The sequence below is a fragment of the Cetorhinus maximus genome, chromosome 17 (assembly GCF_964194155.1).
Source record: "Cetorhinus maximus chromosome 17, sCetMax3.hap1.1, whole genome shotgun sequence".
Classification (NCBI taxonomy): Eukaryota; Metazoa; Chordata; class Chondrichthyes; order Lamniformes; family Cetorhinidae; genus Cetorhinus; species Cetorhinus maximus.
The window spans coordinates 96,364,015-96,381,982 of NC_135895.1; the positions used below are offsets into that span (position 1 = coordinate 96,364,015).

General features: G+C 43.0%; 1 protein-coding gene across 1 annotated transcript in view; it reads left to right on the forward strand.

The window, feature by feature from the left end:
- Positions 1-17,968, forward strand: part of acot11a (acyl-CoA thioesterase 11a) — a 108,233-nt gene that overhangs the window by 79,941 nt on the left and 10,324 nt on the right. The window contains exons 9-13 of the mRNA XM_078561656.1: positions 6,451-6,595; positions 7,803-7,858; positions 9,666-9,732; positions 10,715-10,798; positions 10,887-11,020. Of these exons, the coding sequence (XP_078417782.1) occupies positions 6,451-6,595; positions 7,803-7,858; positions 9,666-9,732; positions 10,715-10,798; positions 10,887-11,020 (486 nt within the window). The remainder of the gene's footprint in view (positions 1-6,450; positions 6,596-7,802; positions 7,859-9,665; positions 9,733-10,714; positions 10,799-10,886; positions 11,021-17,968) is intronic.

Sequence of the window (17,968 nt, forward strand, 5' to 3'; positions counted from 1 at the left end):
ATTGGAATGGCCCAATTACAAAAGATGTCATTTGACCATCTGCCTGACCAAGGTAGGTCAGTCTCTCACGGTCTCTGGCTTCCCATTTCAGACTCAACTCGAAAACATTTCAATGCTAGTTCATAGTCAAGCAAGGAAAACATAATGATTTTGGTACTGAGCTATTTTGTCTTAGCTCTACTCATATCTGGGCCTCTGAGGTTCTGCTCTGGTGTTTTATCCTTTAGTCCTCATGCAGGCCCGTTTGCTTGCTCTGCTAGATTTCTGCTGAAGTTTATCTTTTTACGATTTTGTCAATGATGGCCCAACTTGCATTTCTCAACATGTAACCTCTCAGCCACTCTTACCCAGGGCAGATCGCAATCAGGAATAAAAGCAAAATCAGAAAAGATTCGGTATAACAATGAAATTAAAGAAGTGTACAGTCAGTCATACTACTTAAATTAGCTCTTGTGAATTAACTCTTGTTAATCTCCAATCTCCAACCTCTCACTCAATTTCATTCCCTTATTTTCTTGTTTTCCAGTTCTGTTCCAGCCCACAAGGAGTAACATCAGGACTCCTCATTATAAAAGAAGATATAGCAGCACTAGAAAGGGTGAAAACAAGATTTACTAGAATGAGAACTGAATTAAGAGCTTATATCTATCAGGAACAATTGAGCAGGCTCACGCATTTTTCTTTAGGAAAGAGAAGACTGAGTGGTAACCTGATCAAGATTACAAAAGAGCTTGATTGGGCAGACATAGAGAAGATGTTTCTACTTGTGAGCAAGACAGAACTGTTCAATATCAGATTTCCAGGTGATAAAGGATAGACTGGAGCTTAATCTTACACACTTGTAAGCTTTTATTTACAGAGACACATTAAAAATATACATCTTTAGTCCCAAAAAAACTACAGTTTAAACCTGATCCTGTATTTAGGAGCACAAATGAATCCTCAATTAATCCCCACCACCTGAATAGAATTAAGCACTCAATTAATATACAATTAACAGAACTAGGGATTTTTTTTTACTCATTCAAGAGATGTGGGCTTTGCTGGCTGCCCATTCCTAATTGCCCTTGAGAAGGTGGTGGTGAGCTGCCTTCTTGAATCTCTGCAGTCCATGTGATGTAGATACACCCACAGTACTGTTAGGAATGGAGTTCCAGGATTTTGACCCAGCGACAGTGAAGGAAAAGTGATATATTTCCAAGTCAGGATGGTGAGTGGTTTGGAGAGGACCTTCTAGGTGGTGGTGTTCCCATGTATCTGCTGCCTTTGTCCTTTTAGATGGTAGTGGTTGTGGGTTTGGAAGGTGCTGTCTAAGGAGCCTTGGTGAGTTTCTGCAGTGCATCTTGTAGATGATATACACTGCTGCTATTATGCGTTGGTGGTGAAGGGAATGAATGTTTGTGGATGGGGTGCCAATCAAGCGAGCTGCTTTGTCCTGGATGGTGTCAAGTTCTTGAGTGCTGTTGGAGTTACACTCATCCTGGCAAGTGGAGAGTATTCCATCACACTCCTGTACATGGTGAACAGGCTTTAGGGAGTCAGGAGATGAGTTACTTGTCGCAGAATTCCTAGCCTCTGACCTGCTCTTGTAGCCACAGTATTTATATGGCTAGTTCAGTTCAGTTTCTGGTCAATGGTAACCCCCAGGATGTTGATAGTGGGGGATTCATTAATGGTAATGCCATTAAATATCAAGGGGCGATGCCTAGATTCTTTCTTGTTGGAGATGGTCATTGCCTGGCACTTGTGTATTGTATTGTCCAGGTCTTGCAGCATTTGGACATGGACTGCTTCAGTATCTGAGGAGTCACGAATGGTGCTGAACATTGTGCGATCATCAGCGAACATCCCCATTTCTGACCTAATGATGGAAGGAAGGTCATTGATGAAGCAGCTGAAGATAATTGGGCCTAGGACACTACCCTGAGGAACTCCTGCAGCGATGTCATAAATATAAGCAAGTCGGTCATAAATCCAATAAGGAATTCAGGAGAAGCTTTACCCAGAGAGTGATTAGAATGTGGAACTTGCTAAAACTGGAAGTTGTTGAAGTGAATAGCAAAGATTTGTGTAAGGGAAACCTAGATAATTAAAGAGCAGAGAATGGAATAAAAGGATATTTTGATGAGCTTAGATCAGAGTAGTGGGAGGAGGTTCATATGGAGCATAAACACCAGCATGAATCTGTTTTGTGGTTGGCCTGCTTCGGTACTGCAAATACTTTGTAAAAGCAACAGTTTGCATTTATATAGTGCCTTTAACATAGTAAAACATCCCAAGGTGCTTCACGGGAACATTATCAAACAAAATTTGTCACTTAGCTACATGGGTGATATTAGGGCAGGTGTGGTCAAGGAGATAGGTTTTAAGGAGCATCTTAAAGGAGGAGAGAGAATTAAAGAAGCAGAGGGATTTAGGGAAACGACCCCAGAGCTTACGGCTAAGGCAGCTGAAGGCATAGCCACCAATAGTGAAGCGGTGTTTCTAGCAACAGACTGTATTCAGAAAACCATAGCAATCTAGAACAAGACGTTAGTGGAATTTACAAATCTGAAACATTTGAGTGTTGCCTAACCAATAAACCACAATGGATGTGTTTTTAAACTCTGTACATTATAAACTTAAAAACCCGAGAAGTCACAAGCAAACTATAGTTGTTGAACTTAAAATCCTGTCAAATTAAGTTCCTCACAACAGTGCCAATGCAAAGTTTGAAATTATTTACTATTTTTGGTACCAGTACAAAAGTCCTTTTGAAATCTCATTCCTTTTGTCATCTTTGTTCAATGCCAATTCCAGCTTTAAACCATGTCATGTGCACCAATTCAAGTATATCTTCAGTCGTCATAACGAAGTAATTAATTATATTTCGAAAAATGTGTAGGTATAATATAATCAGTATAAAATTCACAATCAACCTTTTCTGCAATTAAAAGTTGATTTACAGAAGTGAAGCTAGTGTCAGAGACACATTACACTATAGCGTAGTTTAAGAAAATATAAAACAACAACAGCTTGTATTTATATAACTTTTAACACAGTGAAATGTCCACGTTCACAGGAGTGCTATCAAACAGAATTTGACAGCAAGCCAGTTAAGGAGATATGAGGGCAGATGATCAAAAGCTTGGTCAGAGAGGTAGATTTAAAAAACCATCTTAAAGGAGGAGAGAGAGAGGGAGAGGTTTTGAGAGTAAATTCCAGACCTTCTGACCAGGCATAGGCAGCTGAAGACCAGGCTATCAACAGTGGCGTGATTAAAATTGTGGATCAGCAAGAGGCTAGAATTGAAGGAGCACAGAAATCTCAGAGAGTTGAAGGGCTGAAGGAAGTTACAGAGATAGGAAAGGTGGAGGGATTAGAAAACACAGATGAGAATTTTAAAATTGGGGCATTGCTGGACTGGGATCCTGTGTAGGTCAGTGTACACAGGGTTGTCAGGTGAACAGGATTAGGCATGAGTTAGGGTACGGACATCAAGACTTTTGGTTAGCTCAAGTTTACTGTGAGTGGGAGGTAGGAGGCCAGCCAGTAGAGGCTGGCTTGACTAGTGTAGTCTAGAAGCACCAAAAGCATGAGTGAGAGTTTAGTAACAGATGAGCTGAGACAAGGGCGGAGTTGAGCGCTGTCACAGAGTTGTAAGTAGGTGATCCTGGTGATGGCGTGAATATGTGGTCAGAAGGTCACCTCAGGGTCAAATATGATGACACGGTTACAGAGAGTCTGGTTCAGCCTCAGACGGTTGCCAGGGAGAGGGAAGGAATTGGTGGCTTGGGAACAGATTTTTATGGCAGGAACTGAAGGCGGTGGCTGGGATTTTCCGGCCCTGCTGTGGCGGGACCCACTGTGGGGGATGCGGCGGGCCAGCCAAAAGCCCATTGACTTTCAACGGAACAGGAAGATCTCAGCAACGGACAGAGCCGGAAAATCATGGCCAATGTCTTTGGTCTTCCCAATATTTAGTTTGAAGAATTTCTGCTCATCCATTACTGGATATCGGACAAGCTGTGAGAAAAATTAGAGATAGCAGAGGTTTCGAGTGAAGCGGTGATGAGGTGGAGTTGGGCATTGCCAAAATACATGCAAAATGTGACTTTTTTTCAGCCCCGTGAAGGACCTTGGGACCTTTTACTACATTAAGGGGGCTATATAAATGCAAGTTGTTTTTATTGTTGTAAAAGTTGGATTGTACTGATTCAGACTCCATTTTATTTTTATGCCTGGAAAAACATTTGTGTAACTTCACCTTGTAGTAGTTAACGGTGAGACAGCCATCAATGCGAGTGTTAAGAGAGATGTTATACTGCCTTACTGCATGGACTGCTCTCTAAATTACTGTGCTTTCAGTATATTCAGAGAAAGAGCAACTGGATGTTATGATTGGTTTCAATGCACAGAGGCCCCTAAAAACTGATGTCCAGAGAATGTTTTTGCTGCAAAATTTAAGGAAATACTTTCAAAGTTTTCCTGCATGCTTTGGATTCAGTCTTTCATTGCTTTTAAAATAAAATAAAACAAAACTTATCAGGAGAGGGGGGAAAGTCTTTGTTCAAGGACAGAGCTGATAAAATGTAGCACAACACAGCTTTATATAAGTTGACCTTGTATACTCCAACAGCGTAATGCTTATCAAGGGCTGCACCTATTATTAAGTTTAATTGCTGTATTCATCAGCTCTGCAGCATAAACATTGGGCAGAATTTTTCACTCAGCGTGCGGGTACGCACCCCGACACGCTGGAGCGCACAATGACATCGGGTGACTGTCCCGAAGTCATCACACACTCGCACGATATTTCAGTCGGTGCGCGCACGCTAAACTCGGAAGCGCGCCCGCCGACGATTAAGAAGGCCATTAAGCCCATTAACGGTGCAGTTAACTGGGATTTTTCGTCGTCCATCTAATGTTACGGTTGGCGGGCGGGCGAACCGGCCAGGCGGCCTTTGCATTTTTCAGGAAACCTCATCCAAGGGCGGGATGAGGTTTCCGTCATTAAATTAAAAGACATATATGTTTGCACAGAATGTTCATGTATATGTTCAGGTGACCGTTTCTGATGCGTGGGCATTTTTTCAGGGTTTTAAAATCTGTTTTTATTTAATTTGAATTCTTCAGCTCCTTGAGGCAGCTCTCTGCCTTCAGGGAGCTTCCTGTCAGCGCTGACTTCAACGCTCGCCTTCCTCCCGCCCCCACCTCGACGGCGCTGAGCGTTTCAGCAGGCCTTTCACACTGGCTGGCCGGTAATTGGCCAGCCAGCATGAAATCGCGGTTGGGGGGCCAATCGCAGGCAGCGGGGGGCCGATGGCGGGCAGCGGGGGGCCGATGGTGGGCAGCGGGGGGCCGATGGTGGGCAGCGGGGGGCCGATGGCGGGCAGCGGGGGGCCGATGGCGGGCAGCGGGGGGCCGATGGCGGGCAGCGGGCTGTTTCCCAGCCGCTCCCAGGCCTGCTGACTGTGCCCGCCAACCTCAAAATTCTGGCCATTGTGTGGAAAGAAGGATAAAACGTATCTGTAGTATCAGCAAATGTTTTACTACATAAGAAATGTTATACTTTAAGCTTGTAATAGTTTCTGGACAACAGTATTGGCTGGAAGTATGGTGGAGGCAGGTTCAATTGAGGCATTCAAGAGGGCGTTAGATGATTATTTGAATAGAAACAATGTGCAGGTGTACAGGGAAAAGGCAGGGCAATGGCACTAGGTCATCATGCTCATTTGGAGAGCTGGTGCAGATACGATGGGCCGAATGGCCTCCTTCTGTTTTGTTACAATTCTGTGATAAGAGAAATCTAGACTTCCTGTTGGTTGAGTGGGTAATCACCGTCCAAACCATGAGGGTCCCGGCTCAAACTTCAGTTTGCACTGCACCGGCTGATGGCAACCAGGGTAGATGGAGAAGCTACAGCTGCGTGCTTAAGCTAGGGAGGGGATTAAAGTCAAAGCTTAGGTTATTGCTTGTTGTTGAATCGTGCATTAACACTCACTGTCTGAGCTGGCTTTTGAAGAAGAACTTGTGTGATTTACTAGAGGTTGTCAGCAGCTGTGGAATTGTATCCCAGCATTAGTGGCTTCAGAGGAGGAAGATGGAAGATACCTGATGTGGTGTTTGTTAGGGGTCAGAAAGAGGAAAGTGCTAACGCTTCTGTAACATAATATGGTAAAATAGCAGGACTAACTATACCTGGAATTGGGGAAGGGGAGAGAACAGTGATTATCATGACAATAGTGTAGAACATTTGAGAATTTATACTTTAAACCTGTGATAAATGTTTTAAACCTTAGTAGGATTTGAAGCCTATTCCCATTTTGCTGATATATGTGCCCAGTATAATATTGAGTGACCATGGTTATTTGTAAGTATAACCGCATGTCTTTTACTTTTTAAATTGTCATTAAGTCAGTGAAGATCCTTTTCATACGGTATTTTCTAAATCTTTGGGGTGTTTCTCAGCTTTGAAGTTGGTGTCTGTGCTGAAGCCTACCATCAGGAAGTCTGGGATCAGAAGACGCATATCAACAGTGCCTTTCTGACCTTTGTTATGCTGGACAAAGATGGGGAGCTGAGCACATTGCCCCGCATTAAGCCAGAAGCAGGGGTAAGTGCTGTGCAATCTACACTCACATATGATCTCACTTAAAGAACGCAAGTTATACTCGACTTGCCAATTTTCAATCATGTAGATGTCTCCTTTCTATCTCCATCTCCAAAGCCAAGTCAAGCATTTCCCTGGGAGACAATGTCACTGACTCAGCGTCACATCAGGAAATGGAGCTGACTTGGTTTGAGTTTTTAATTATGCCTCAACTGGAGAAGTTCCGGTTACTAATCTGTACTAATTTACTAAGGGGTTTGGTGATGTAGCGCTTATGTTAATGAACTAATAATGCAGAAGATGTGAATTCAAATCCCGCCAGGACAGTTTGAAGATGTGAATTCCATTTCAGAAAAATCTGGAACTAAAAAGCTGGTGTCAGTAAAAGTGGTCATGAAGCTGTTGGGTTGTTTTAAAAACCCACCTTTTCACAAATGTCCTTTAGGGAAGAAAGTCTGCTGTCATTACCCAGTATGGTCTATATGTATCATTCTTAGCTACCCTCTGAAGCGACAACTCGAGCAGAGCAATTAGGGATGGGCAATAAATGGCAGCTGTGTCTGCGACACCCACATCTGAGAATGAATGATCTTTTTAAAAGGCGGTAATACATGGATAAGAGTACATCAGTTGGCCTCTACTGAACCAGTCTTGACCCTCCAGTTGGTATATTGTTGTATCCAGTAGATATTGTTGTAAATCAATCAAATAGACAACTCTGCAGAAACTGTTGGGCAAAATGACCTGTTTCTGAGCTGGATATGTGCTGATCACTACAAACAGTGCTACAAGTACAGAGTCCGGCATATCATGGTTCAATGTGATTGCTTCATACAGTATTTATAGGGACAGCAACTACCATTGTCTGTATTTACATAGTTCCTTTAACTTGGAATAGAGTGCCTCACAGAGGCATAACCAAAAATTGGATGCTAAGCCAAGGGCGATGTTAGCAGGGGTAATCAAAAACTTGGCCAAAGATGTGGTTTTTAAGGACTGTATGAATGGAAGAAAGGGAGACAAGTAGGAGGGATTTAGAAGAGGAATTCCAGAGCATAAGGCCTCTCCAGCTGAAGGCATGATGGTCAATGGGGGTGAGGGTGCTGGACGGGGAGGCAGGGGCAGGTTGCGCAAGAAACTAAAGTCAACACAAGGGTATTACACTGCGAGTTGATTATTTTTGTAACCCTGACCATGCTTCCCCCAACAGGATGGAGAAAGAAGATACCGAGAAGCAAGCGCACGAAAGAAAATACGACTTGACAGGTCAGTAAACCAAAGCACTCCAGTCCTTTGATGATTAGTGAGTGCTTTTACAGGGCAGCAGCGATGGACATCACACACATTCTTTATTTCAGCACTGCAGCAATATATAACTTTACACTGTGGTCGCTCTGTGAACCGTCTGGAAAATTACCATTGGGTATGCAAAACATGTGTTGCCAAACAAAGAGAAAGCACCATTGTACACCTCATTAAAACAGACAGGCAATGGTGCCTGGGATGCAAATAAACTTGACCAGCTGCTGACATGCTCTCGGACTTCACTTTGTACTGATCACAGCAGCCACACCACATATACTGTACCAGAAACAGAATGCAGGGAATTGCGCTGATGCAGCTCAATGCCTGACAGCCTACCCCAACGTGCACATTGAATTCACAAAGCTGTTTTCCTACATTAAAAGCGCTACATAAATGCCAATTTGTTGCTGTTGTCTAGTCAATAGAGGTCCACTGGCTGTGTCAATATGATGCCTCTTGGGCCACATTGTGTATCCTCCTCTGGAAAATTTAATCAGGTTAGATGTGAGTACTGTAAAGAGTAAAGCTGCTGGAAACAGAGGTAATCCCAGAAGTCCCCCTCCTACCTTTATGTAAATGCAAAAAATGTATGTTAAAACAGAAATGTTGTCATGTTAAGTGCAGGTTCTTGTACCTTCAGTGATGAAGGTGCCATTTGCCTCCTGATAAAGTCCTGTTTACAGCAAAAAAAATGTAAAGTTTACATGTAACATTATTGTTTTGGGGTGAGACTGGGGTTATTTTCCCTGGAGCAGAGGAGATTGAGGGGGGACATGATTGAAGTGTATAAAATTATGAGGGGCATAGATAGGGTAGGCAGGAGGGAACTTTTCCCCTTGGTGGAGGGATCAATAACCAGGGAGAATAGATTTAGGGTAAGGGGCAGGAGGTTTAGAGGGGATGTGAAGAAGAATTTTTTCACCCAGAGGGTGGTGGGAATCTGGAACTCACTGCCTGAAAGGGTGGTAGAGGCAGATGCCCACATAACATTTAAGATGTATTTGGATATGCACTTTCGATGGGCCGAAGGGTCTTTTTCTGTGCTGTAGACCTCCATGACTATGACTCTGTGATCCTTTGGGCTGAGTTGGGATCAGTTTCAATCTCTGAAGTTGGACTTTTCAGTGTAACCTTGCATTTCACTCATGAGAAAGAGAAAACTTGCATTATTATAGCACCTTTCACACCTTCAGGATGCCCTAAAGGGCTTCACAGCCAGTTTTTGAAGTGTAGTCACTGTCATAATGCTGGAAAACATAGTAATAAATTGGCACACAGTAAAGCCCCAAAAACAGCATTGAGTACATGATCAGCCAAAACTAGATCACCTGTTTTTGGGCAGGACAGTTGGGGAGCTCTCTGCTTTATTTCAAATAGTGATCTTTTTACGCCTACTTGACAGGTCAGGTGGCACCTCAGTTTAACATGTCATCTGAAAGGTAGCATCTTCAGTGGTCCAGTACTGCACTGCAGTATTGGTGCTAAGTCACTGGAGGTGGGTTTGAACCTCTGACCTTCAGACACAGAGATAAGTGCATTACCCTGGAGCCAAGTCCGACACTTAAGGTCTGAAAACAGGCCTCCTTGCTGGAGGAACTGAGGTCTTAATATTACAAAATTCTGTCAAATCTAACAAGGATTATGGAATGTTAAGTAAGAATTATGTGCTGTAAATTCCTCTAGATCATTAGGACTTTGAGCTGGACAAATGAACTGTCTTTTACAAGTCTTTTTACAGAATTTGAAAATACTGTTGTTTTTCTTTCAGAAAATATATCATTTCACGTAAACAAACTGAAGTGCCACTATCTGTTCCCTGGGACCCCAGCAATCAGGTAACTTGCCTTTTTTGATACAGTTAGATGACTGTGTGAATGTTTTATTTTTGTCATTGAGTAAGTTGTCTTTTTGTCTGTTGCTTTATGCCGATAAACCTCCCTACGACAGCTGCAATCTTTGAATGCTTGTTCTTATTTCACTGCCCAATATTTTGGGGGAAACAGCAATTTAGTTACCTATTCTTTGCATTAGTGATCAGGTGTGCTAATTCACAAGTGTCCATAAAAGGGTGAAAATCACAATCACAGGTTAATTTTGGTCATCCATGGAACCTTTCCAGTGAAGAGGATTTCTGTCAGTTTTGGCTGGCAAATATGTACCAAAATGAAGATTACACCTTGTGTGGTGGTGAGATATGACAGGCAGGTTAGAATTTGCCTCATTTTGGCCTTTATTATGTTGGTGGTACCTTCAGTTATCCATGAAGCACTCCCAACACTAAGCCTAGCCCTCTCACCAAGTTGTGTTACCCAAGTCAACTGGAATCAGCCAGGCCTTATGCCAGCTTCATGTTGCTTCCTGTTTTTATAACTCATAACGTCGATGTTTTAATAGCATTATTTCTCTGCTCCATGTTTCTCTTCCCTCTTTTTTTCCCCTCCCTCCTTACCTGAAGGGGCTGACTCTTGCTGGGGTCCTGCTCAGTGAACAGCAGCAGTCCTCCAGTAATTCACCCAAGTGCCCCATATTCCAGAAAGGCCATTCAACTGTGGTGAAAATCAAAGTTTGGCCCAAACCTGTCCTCCCCACATTGCCAACAACTAGTCATGGATAGCGATCAGGAGTGGGAAACCTGGCTGATTTTCCTTTATGATCCCCTGCTGGTATCTCAGGAATACTGGAGCCGGCTATAAAACTCAGCTGTTCTGTCAAAGATCAGCAAACTCTGCATTGACCAGGTATCCAACCTGGAACTGCCTTTGATCAATTGATGTTTGAAGTGACTAGTTTGCTTTTTTTTTGTTGTTGTTGTTTAAGGTTTACCTCAGTTACAATAACATCTCTGCACTAAAAATGCTAGCTGCAAAACAGAACTGGGTACTGAACTGCACGCAGAACAAGGCAAGTTAAACTAACAACAACTTAAAAGAGTTCAGGGATTTCCAGCCAGCCAACTGTTCAGGAAATTATGTCAATTTCTTTTTTCTAGGCCAAACTATTCATCCTGGAGGAAGGTCAGATTCTGTCCGTCAAAGTGGAAATGTCCGTTTCTGTAAACATCAAGAAGGTTTTCGTGCTTCTGTCTGATATGAGCCGTCGACATGAATGGGACACCCACTACCAGTAAGAAGAGCAACATAAACTAGGAACGAGCATCAGTGACAATGGGAAGGATAGGATAATGGAAGGGGAAGATGTTGATACAGCTCACTGTACCAGGAGTACAGAGACCCTTTTTTCTTTCTCCAGTGACGAAGCAGATTAAATCTGACCTAACTGTCATTGTTATTGAGAAAACAGAGTGATGCATCACTTGTTGATCAGCTGCCACAGTGCACATGGTCAAAATGCTTCACAGGACATGATAATTGAACCACCTCCCCTTGACATTCAACACCATTCCCATCACCAAGTCCACCACCATCAACATCTTTGGATTGGGGATGGTGGGGGTGGGTGGCAGGGTGACAGTTATCATTGTCCAGAAACTCAAATGGCCTAGCCACATAAATGCTGTAGCTGTTAGAGCAGGTCAGAGGCCGGGTATTCGGCAATGAGCAACTCACCTTCTGTTCCCCAAAACATTGCCACCACCTACAGGGCACAATGTGAAGTGTGATGGGATACTCTCCGCTTGCCTTGATGGGTGCAACTGTATCAAAATTCAAGATGTTCAACACCGTCCAGCTTGATTGGCACCTCATCCACCAGTTTAAACGGCCACCCCCTCCACCACTGACATACAGTGGCTGCAGTGCAAACTATCTACAGGAAGCACTGCAACAATTCACCAAGGCTTTTTTAGCTCCACCTCCCAGAAGAATAAGGGTGGGAGGTGCATGGGAACACTGACAACTGTGAGTTCCCCTCCCAAGTTGCACACTATCCTGATTTAGTCATATATCACCATTCCTTCATTGTCCATGGATCAAAATCATGGGGTTCCCTCCCTAACACGCACTGTGGAAGCTTCCTCACCACATGGACTCCAGCAGTTCAAGAAGGCAGTGCACCACTGTCTTCCGAGAGTCGGGATAAATGGATCTTTTTCTGGATGGCAAGCTGTAACTAGTGGGGTGCCACAGGGTTCGGTCCTTGGGCCCCAACTATTTACAATCTATATTAATGACTTGGATTCAGGGATAGAAGGTACTATAGCTAAATTTGCAGATGACACCAAAATAGGTGGGAAAGTAAGTTGCAATGAAGAAATAAGAAATTTACAAATGGATATGGACAGGTTAGGCGAATGGGCCAAAATTCGGATGATGGAGTTTAACGTGGATAAGAGTGAGGTTATCCATTTTGGTCAGAAGAATAAAGAGGCGACTTGTTATTTAAATGGAGAGAAACTTCAGAATGCTTCAGTGCGGAGGGATCTGGGTGTCCTTGTGCATGAATCGCTGAAAGCTAGTACGCAGGTACAGCAGGTAATAAGGAAGGCAAATGGAATTTTGGCACTTATTGCTAAAGGAATAGGGTATAAAAATAGGGAAGTGTTGTTGCAACTGTACAAGGCATTGGTGAGACCACACCTGCAGTACTGTGTACAGTTTTGGTCCCCTTATTTGAGGAAGGATGTAGTTGAGGCAGTTCAGAGGAGGTTCACTAGATTGATTCCAGAGATGCGGGGCTTGTCTTATGAGGAGAGATTGAGCAGTTTAGGCCTCGCTAGAGTTTAGAAGGATGAGAGGAGATCTAATTGAGGTATATAAGATGCTAAAGGGGATAGACAAAGCAGACTTGGAGCAGATGTTTCCCCTTGTGGGGCATTCTAGAACGAGAGGCTATAGTTTTAGGCTAAGGGGTGGTAGATTTAAATCAGAGATGAGGAGAAATTACTTTTCTCAAAGGGTTGTGAATCTGTGGAATTCACTACCTCAGAGTGCAGTGGATGCCGGGACGCTGAATAAACTTAAGGAGGAGATAGACAGATTTTTAATTAGTAATGGGTTGAAAGGTTATGGGGAGAGGGCGGGAAATTGGAGTCGAGGCCAAAATGAGATCAGCCATGATTGTAATGAATGGCGGGGCAGGCTCGAGGGGCTGAATTGCCTCCTCCTGCTCCTAGTTCTTATGTTCTTTATGTATCGTCACAGAGCAATTAAGGATGGGCATAAATACCAATATTGGCAGTGAAGCCTATTTCGCCAGAATGACCAACAAGGGAACTTAAGATGTGAGGAAGGATGGATGTTCTGGAGTTTTGTTCCATTTACATCAGGGATCAAAGAAGTATTTTTACAGAAATTTCTCTCTGGAATTATATGGTATTTGTGATGGGGTAGATTATACATGATTAGCGGAAGGAGTGGGCAGGATGAGCCAAATAGCATTTCCTCACTCAATCCATTTATGTGTTCTATTTGGATGCACGCCAACTTATGTTTTGTTGCGTGATCAAGGGTATAGGTCAGAGCTCTATTTTAAAAAAGCATTGCCTTTAGTTGGAGGATGGATGAGCTGAGGAGGCCACACAGCTACTGCAGTGGAGAGGAAAGCAAAACTGTGATTTTTTTTTTCAAGCAAAATGCTTTTCAGGCTGACTGATGGCAGCTGTTGAAGTCACTGATCAGGGATGGGATGCAGTCTTAGATACTGCTTTGCATGCAGTTGTGCAGAACAAGGTCTGAGGAAAGTGAGGTAATATTGAAATGGCTGATGAAAAGTCAGAATGTGTCAGCAGATTCAGTGGAGTCTCTTGTGTGATAGAGGAGCCCTAGACACGGTTCATTGCACACAGCCAAAACTGAATAGGAATGTTAAGGGCATCAAGGCTCCCATTGAAAGGGCAGCAATTGTCAGGCTGATGGACAGAGATTATCACATGAAATGCTCTTTCTTTAGCACTGTCTTCAATTTTAAAATTAATTTTCCTCCCTTCTCCCTCAGGTTGTAATAAGCTGTGTAATAAGTTGTAGAGGGCAAAGGTCAAGAGGAGTAAAAAGATCGAGAGGTGTACGTGAGGCAGCAGCATTAGAATCTAGCAGGAGGTTGATAAAAGCACAACACTGCCCAAAAGTTGGCAAAGTTTGTATGTGAATAGAACTGATGGCTTATTGGGAGCTCAGGTCTGCAGAAGTTGTTTCATCCTGAGAATTGCCATTGGGAGATCGGTTGTTCCCCAGCTCCTCCCAGGCGGTGCCGATTGTAGCCAGATATGGAGTGGATTATGTTTGTGTCTGAATGGCAAAAATTGTATCAACAGCATGATGTGAAATTCTTTTGTGAGGGCTCAGCTGACTTGACTAAGGCAGTGGTAGCTGCTGTAGATCAGGGAGGTCTCAGGTTCGATCCCTGCTCTGTGCTGAGTTATCTGATCTCGGCTGGGTTAGCACTAACTATGCTTCAGTCCACCACTGTTCTTGGACTAGCAAGGAGAGAATCAAACTGTTTTTTCCATTTGTGCTCACTATCTAGCAATTTCTGTCAAAGACACACGTGCAGATGCCTGGTGAGACTGAGATGGAGCTTGACAAAATGCCACTTACAGTCAAATCAATTGGCATTTGTTGCTGTCTCGAGTCACTTGGTCAAGATACTAGAGAGAAACCACACCTGTAGAACCATACTCTAGCAGTCTTCAAGGAGGGGAAGGGACTTGGCAGAAAAATGTTTTCCATACTATTGTCTCAAATACTTTCCTTTCTTGGAGTACATCAAATTTTGATGAGTGTATTTATTATCCCCTTAATGGGTTTTCATATAGAAAGAAAGATTTCCCCCAGGCATTGAGTCATTAAAGTCAGCACCAAAAGAACAAAGGGAAGATGTCAGGAGAAATAATTTTATTATAGTGTTGTTAGGACCAGAAACAGTGGCAAAGGCAAAAATCCATTTCAGCTTTCAAAGGGGACGTGATTTATCGGGAATAGGGAAATGGCAAGGGAATGAAATAAAATGGACAGTTTTTTTCAGAGAGCAATTGGGGGCTAAATGGCCTCTTACTGTGCTGGAAGATTTTACAAAGGAAATAAGAATTTCTCTTTGGGGGATCTTTTAGGTAATGAAGGGAAATGGTTCAAACCACTGAGAGTGGGTGTTCGAAACAGTTAAAATATGAAGTAAAAAAAATCCTTGGTTTAGGTGTTTTACTTCAAATCTGTAAAAATTGGGATTTTGCATGATTCTGATTGATACTGTGGGTTCATCGTGAGACCTGAAAGTGTGTTCCATACGAATAACACCCATGCACACAGAAAAGCACACAAACTCCAGCAACTTCAGCTCAGAGTTGATGAGCTGGTGTCTGAGCTACGGGCACTGCGACACATCAGGGAGGGGGAGAATTACCTGGACACTGTGTTTCACACCCCTTAGATTAATTACGTCAAATTTGGACCGTGGTCAGGGACAGGAGGGTGTGACTGCGAGTGAGGCAGGTATTGGGATCCAAAATTTAGCTTTGGAGGAGCCTCAGCCAGTGCCTTTGTCCAATAGGTATGAGGTTCTTGCTCCCGGTATGGACAAGGGCACAGACTGCAGAGAGGATGAGCGAACTGACCACAGCACCGTGGTACAGAGCGCCATTCAAGTGGGAGGAGAAAAGAGAAATGTAATAGTAATAGGGGATAGATTAGTTAGGGGAATAGATACTGTTCTCTGCAGCAAAGACAGAGAGTCCCAAAGGCTGTGTTGCCTACCTGGTGCCAAGGTTAAGGACATCTCTTCTGGGCTGGAGAGGAACCTGGAGTGGGAAGGGAAGGATCCAGTTGCTGTCGTCCACGTAGGTACCAACGACATAGGTAGGACGAGGAAAGAGGTTCTGCTGAGGGACTACAAGCAGCTTGGGGCTAAATTAAAAAGCAGAACCACAAAGGTAATAATCGCTGGATTACTACCCGAGCCACGTGCAAATTGGTGTAGGGTAAATAAGATTAGGGAGGTAAATGCGTGGCTCAAAGATTGGGATTGTGGGAGAAATGGGTTCAGAATAATGGGGCATTGGCACCAGTACTGGAGAAGAAGAGAGCTGTTCGGTTGGGATTGGGTTCATTTAAACCATGCTGAGACCAGTGAATCATATAACTAGGTTTGTAGACAGGACTTTAAACTAATTAGTGGGGAGATTTTAAAAAATCAAAAAGAAAGGAGAGGTGCAGGGTAGTGAAGAGGCGAATGATAATCAAAGTGTGACAGGAAGGGCAAGAAAATATAAGCAGAAGAGTGCAGCAGAAATAAGAACCAGAATGAGCAATAATGGTTAAAAAGTCAAAGCTGAAGACTCTACCTGAACGCACGCAGCATTTGTAACAAGATAGATGAGTTGACAGCACAAATAGAAATAAATGAATATGACTTGATGGCTATTACAGATATATAGCTATTGCATGATTGCAGGGTGACCAACACCAGGAACTCAAAATTCAAGGGTATTCGAAGTTCCGGAAAAATAGGCAAAAAAGGAAAAGGAGGTGGGGTAGCTTTGTTAATAAAGGAAGGTATCAGTGCGGTGAGTAGTGATATAGGTGCAACAGATCGTGATGTGGAATCAATTTGGGTGGAAATAAGGAATAGCAAGGGGAAGAAGTCACAGGTGAGAGTCGTTTATAGGCCCCCGAAGAGTTGCCTCATTGTAGGACAAAGTATAAATCGGGAAATAATGGAGGTGTGTAAGAGGGCTCTATGAGGAGAATATCCAGTCAAAAACTAAGGCATACAATGCGGCAAAAATTAGTGGTAGGCTAGAGGATTGGAATTTTTTAGGAACTAGCAGTGGATAACTAAAAAGCTAATAAAGAGGAAGAAAATTGATTATGAAAGTAAATTGGCAAGAAATATAAAAACAAACAGCAAGAGCTCCTACGTGCCTATAAAAAGAGAGCGGCTAAAGTGAGCATAGGACCTTTGGAGGATGCAACTGGAGAATTGATAACGGGGATCTGGGAAATGGCACATACTTCAAACCAATATTTTGCATCAGTCTTCACGGTGGAGGATGCTACAAACATTCCAAAGATATCAGATGAGCAAGGAGCTAATGGGAGGAAAGATCTTGTAACAGTCTCTATCATGGAGGACAAAGTATTTGAGAAACTAATGGGACTAAAGGCAGACAAGTCACCAGGACCTGATAGCTTATCTCCAAGGGTTTTAAAGGAAGTGGCTGTAGGGATAGTGGAGGCATTGGTTGAAATATTCCAGAACTCACTGGATTCTGGGAGGGTCCCAGCGGATTGGAAAACTGCTAATGTGATGCCCCTGTTCAAGAAAGGAGGGAGACAAAAAGCAAGAAACTATAGGCCAGTCTGCCTAACATCTGTCGTTGGGAAAATGTTAGAGTCCATTATTAAGGAAGAAATAGCAGGACATTTAGAAAAGCTTAACACAATCAGAGTCAACATGGTTTTGTGAAAAGGGAAATCAGGTTTGAGAAATTTACTAGTGTTCTTTGAGGATATAACAAGCAGAGTTGATAAAGGGGAACCGGTAGATGTGGTGTATTTGGATTTCCAGAAGGCATTTGATAGGGTGCCACATAAAAAGTTATTGCACAAAGTAGGAGCTCAGGGGGTAATGTATTAGCATGGATTGAGAATTGGTTAACACACAGAAGACAGAGTCGGAATTAATGGGTCTTTTTCAGGTTGGAAAGACGTAACTAGTGGAATGCCACAAGGATCAGTCCTAGGGCCTCAATTCTTTACTATCTATATTAATGACTTGGAGGAAGGGGCAGTGTGTAATGTATCCAAATTTGCTGATGATACAAAAATAGGTGGGAAGGCATGTTGTGATGAGGACATAAGGAATCTGCAAGGGGATATATATACAGGTTGGGTGAGTGGGCAAAAACTTGGCAGATGGAGTTTAATGTAGAAAGTGTGAGGTCATGCACTTTGTTAGGAAGAATCAAAAGGCAGACTATTATTTAAACGGAGAGAGACTCCAAAAAAAGTGCAGCCCAGAGCGATTTGGGTGTTCTTGTGCATGAAACAGAAAATGTTAGCATGCAGGTGCAGCAAGTAATTAAAAAGGCAAATAGGATTTTGGCCTGTATTGCTAGGGGATTGGTGTTTAAAAATAGGAAAATCTTGGTGAGGCCGCACCTGGAGTACTGTGTACAGTTTT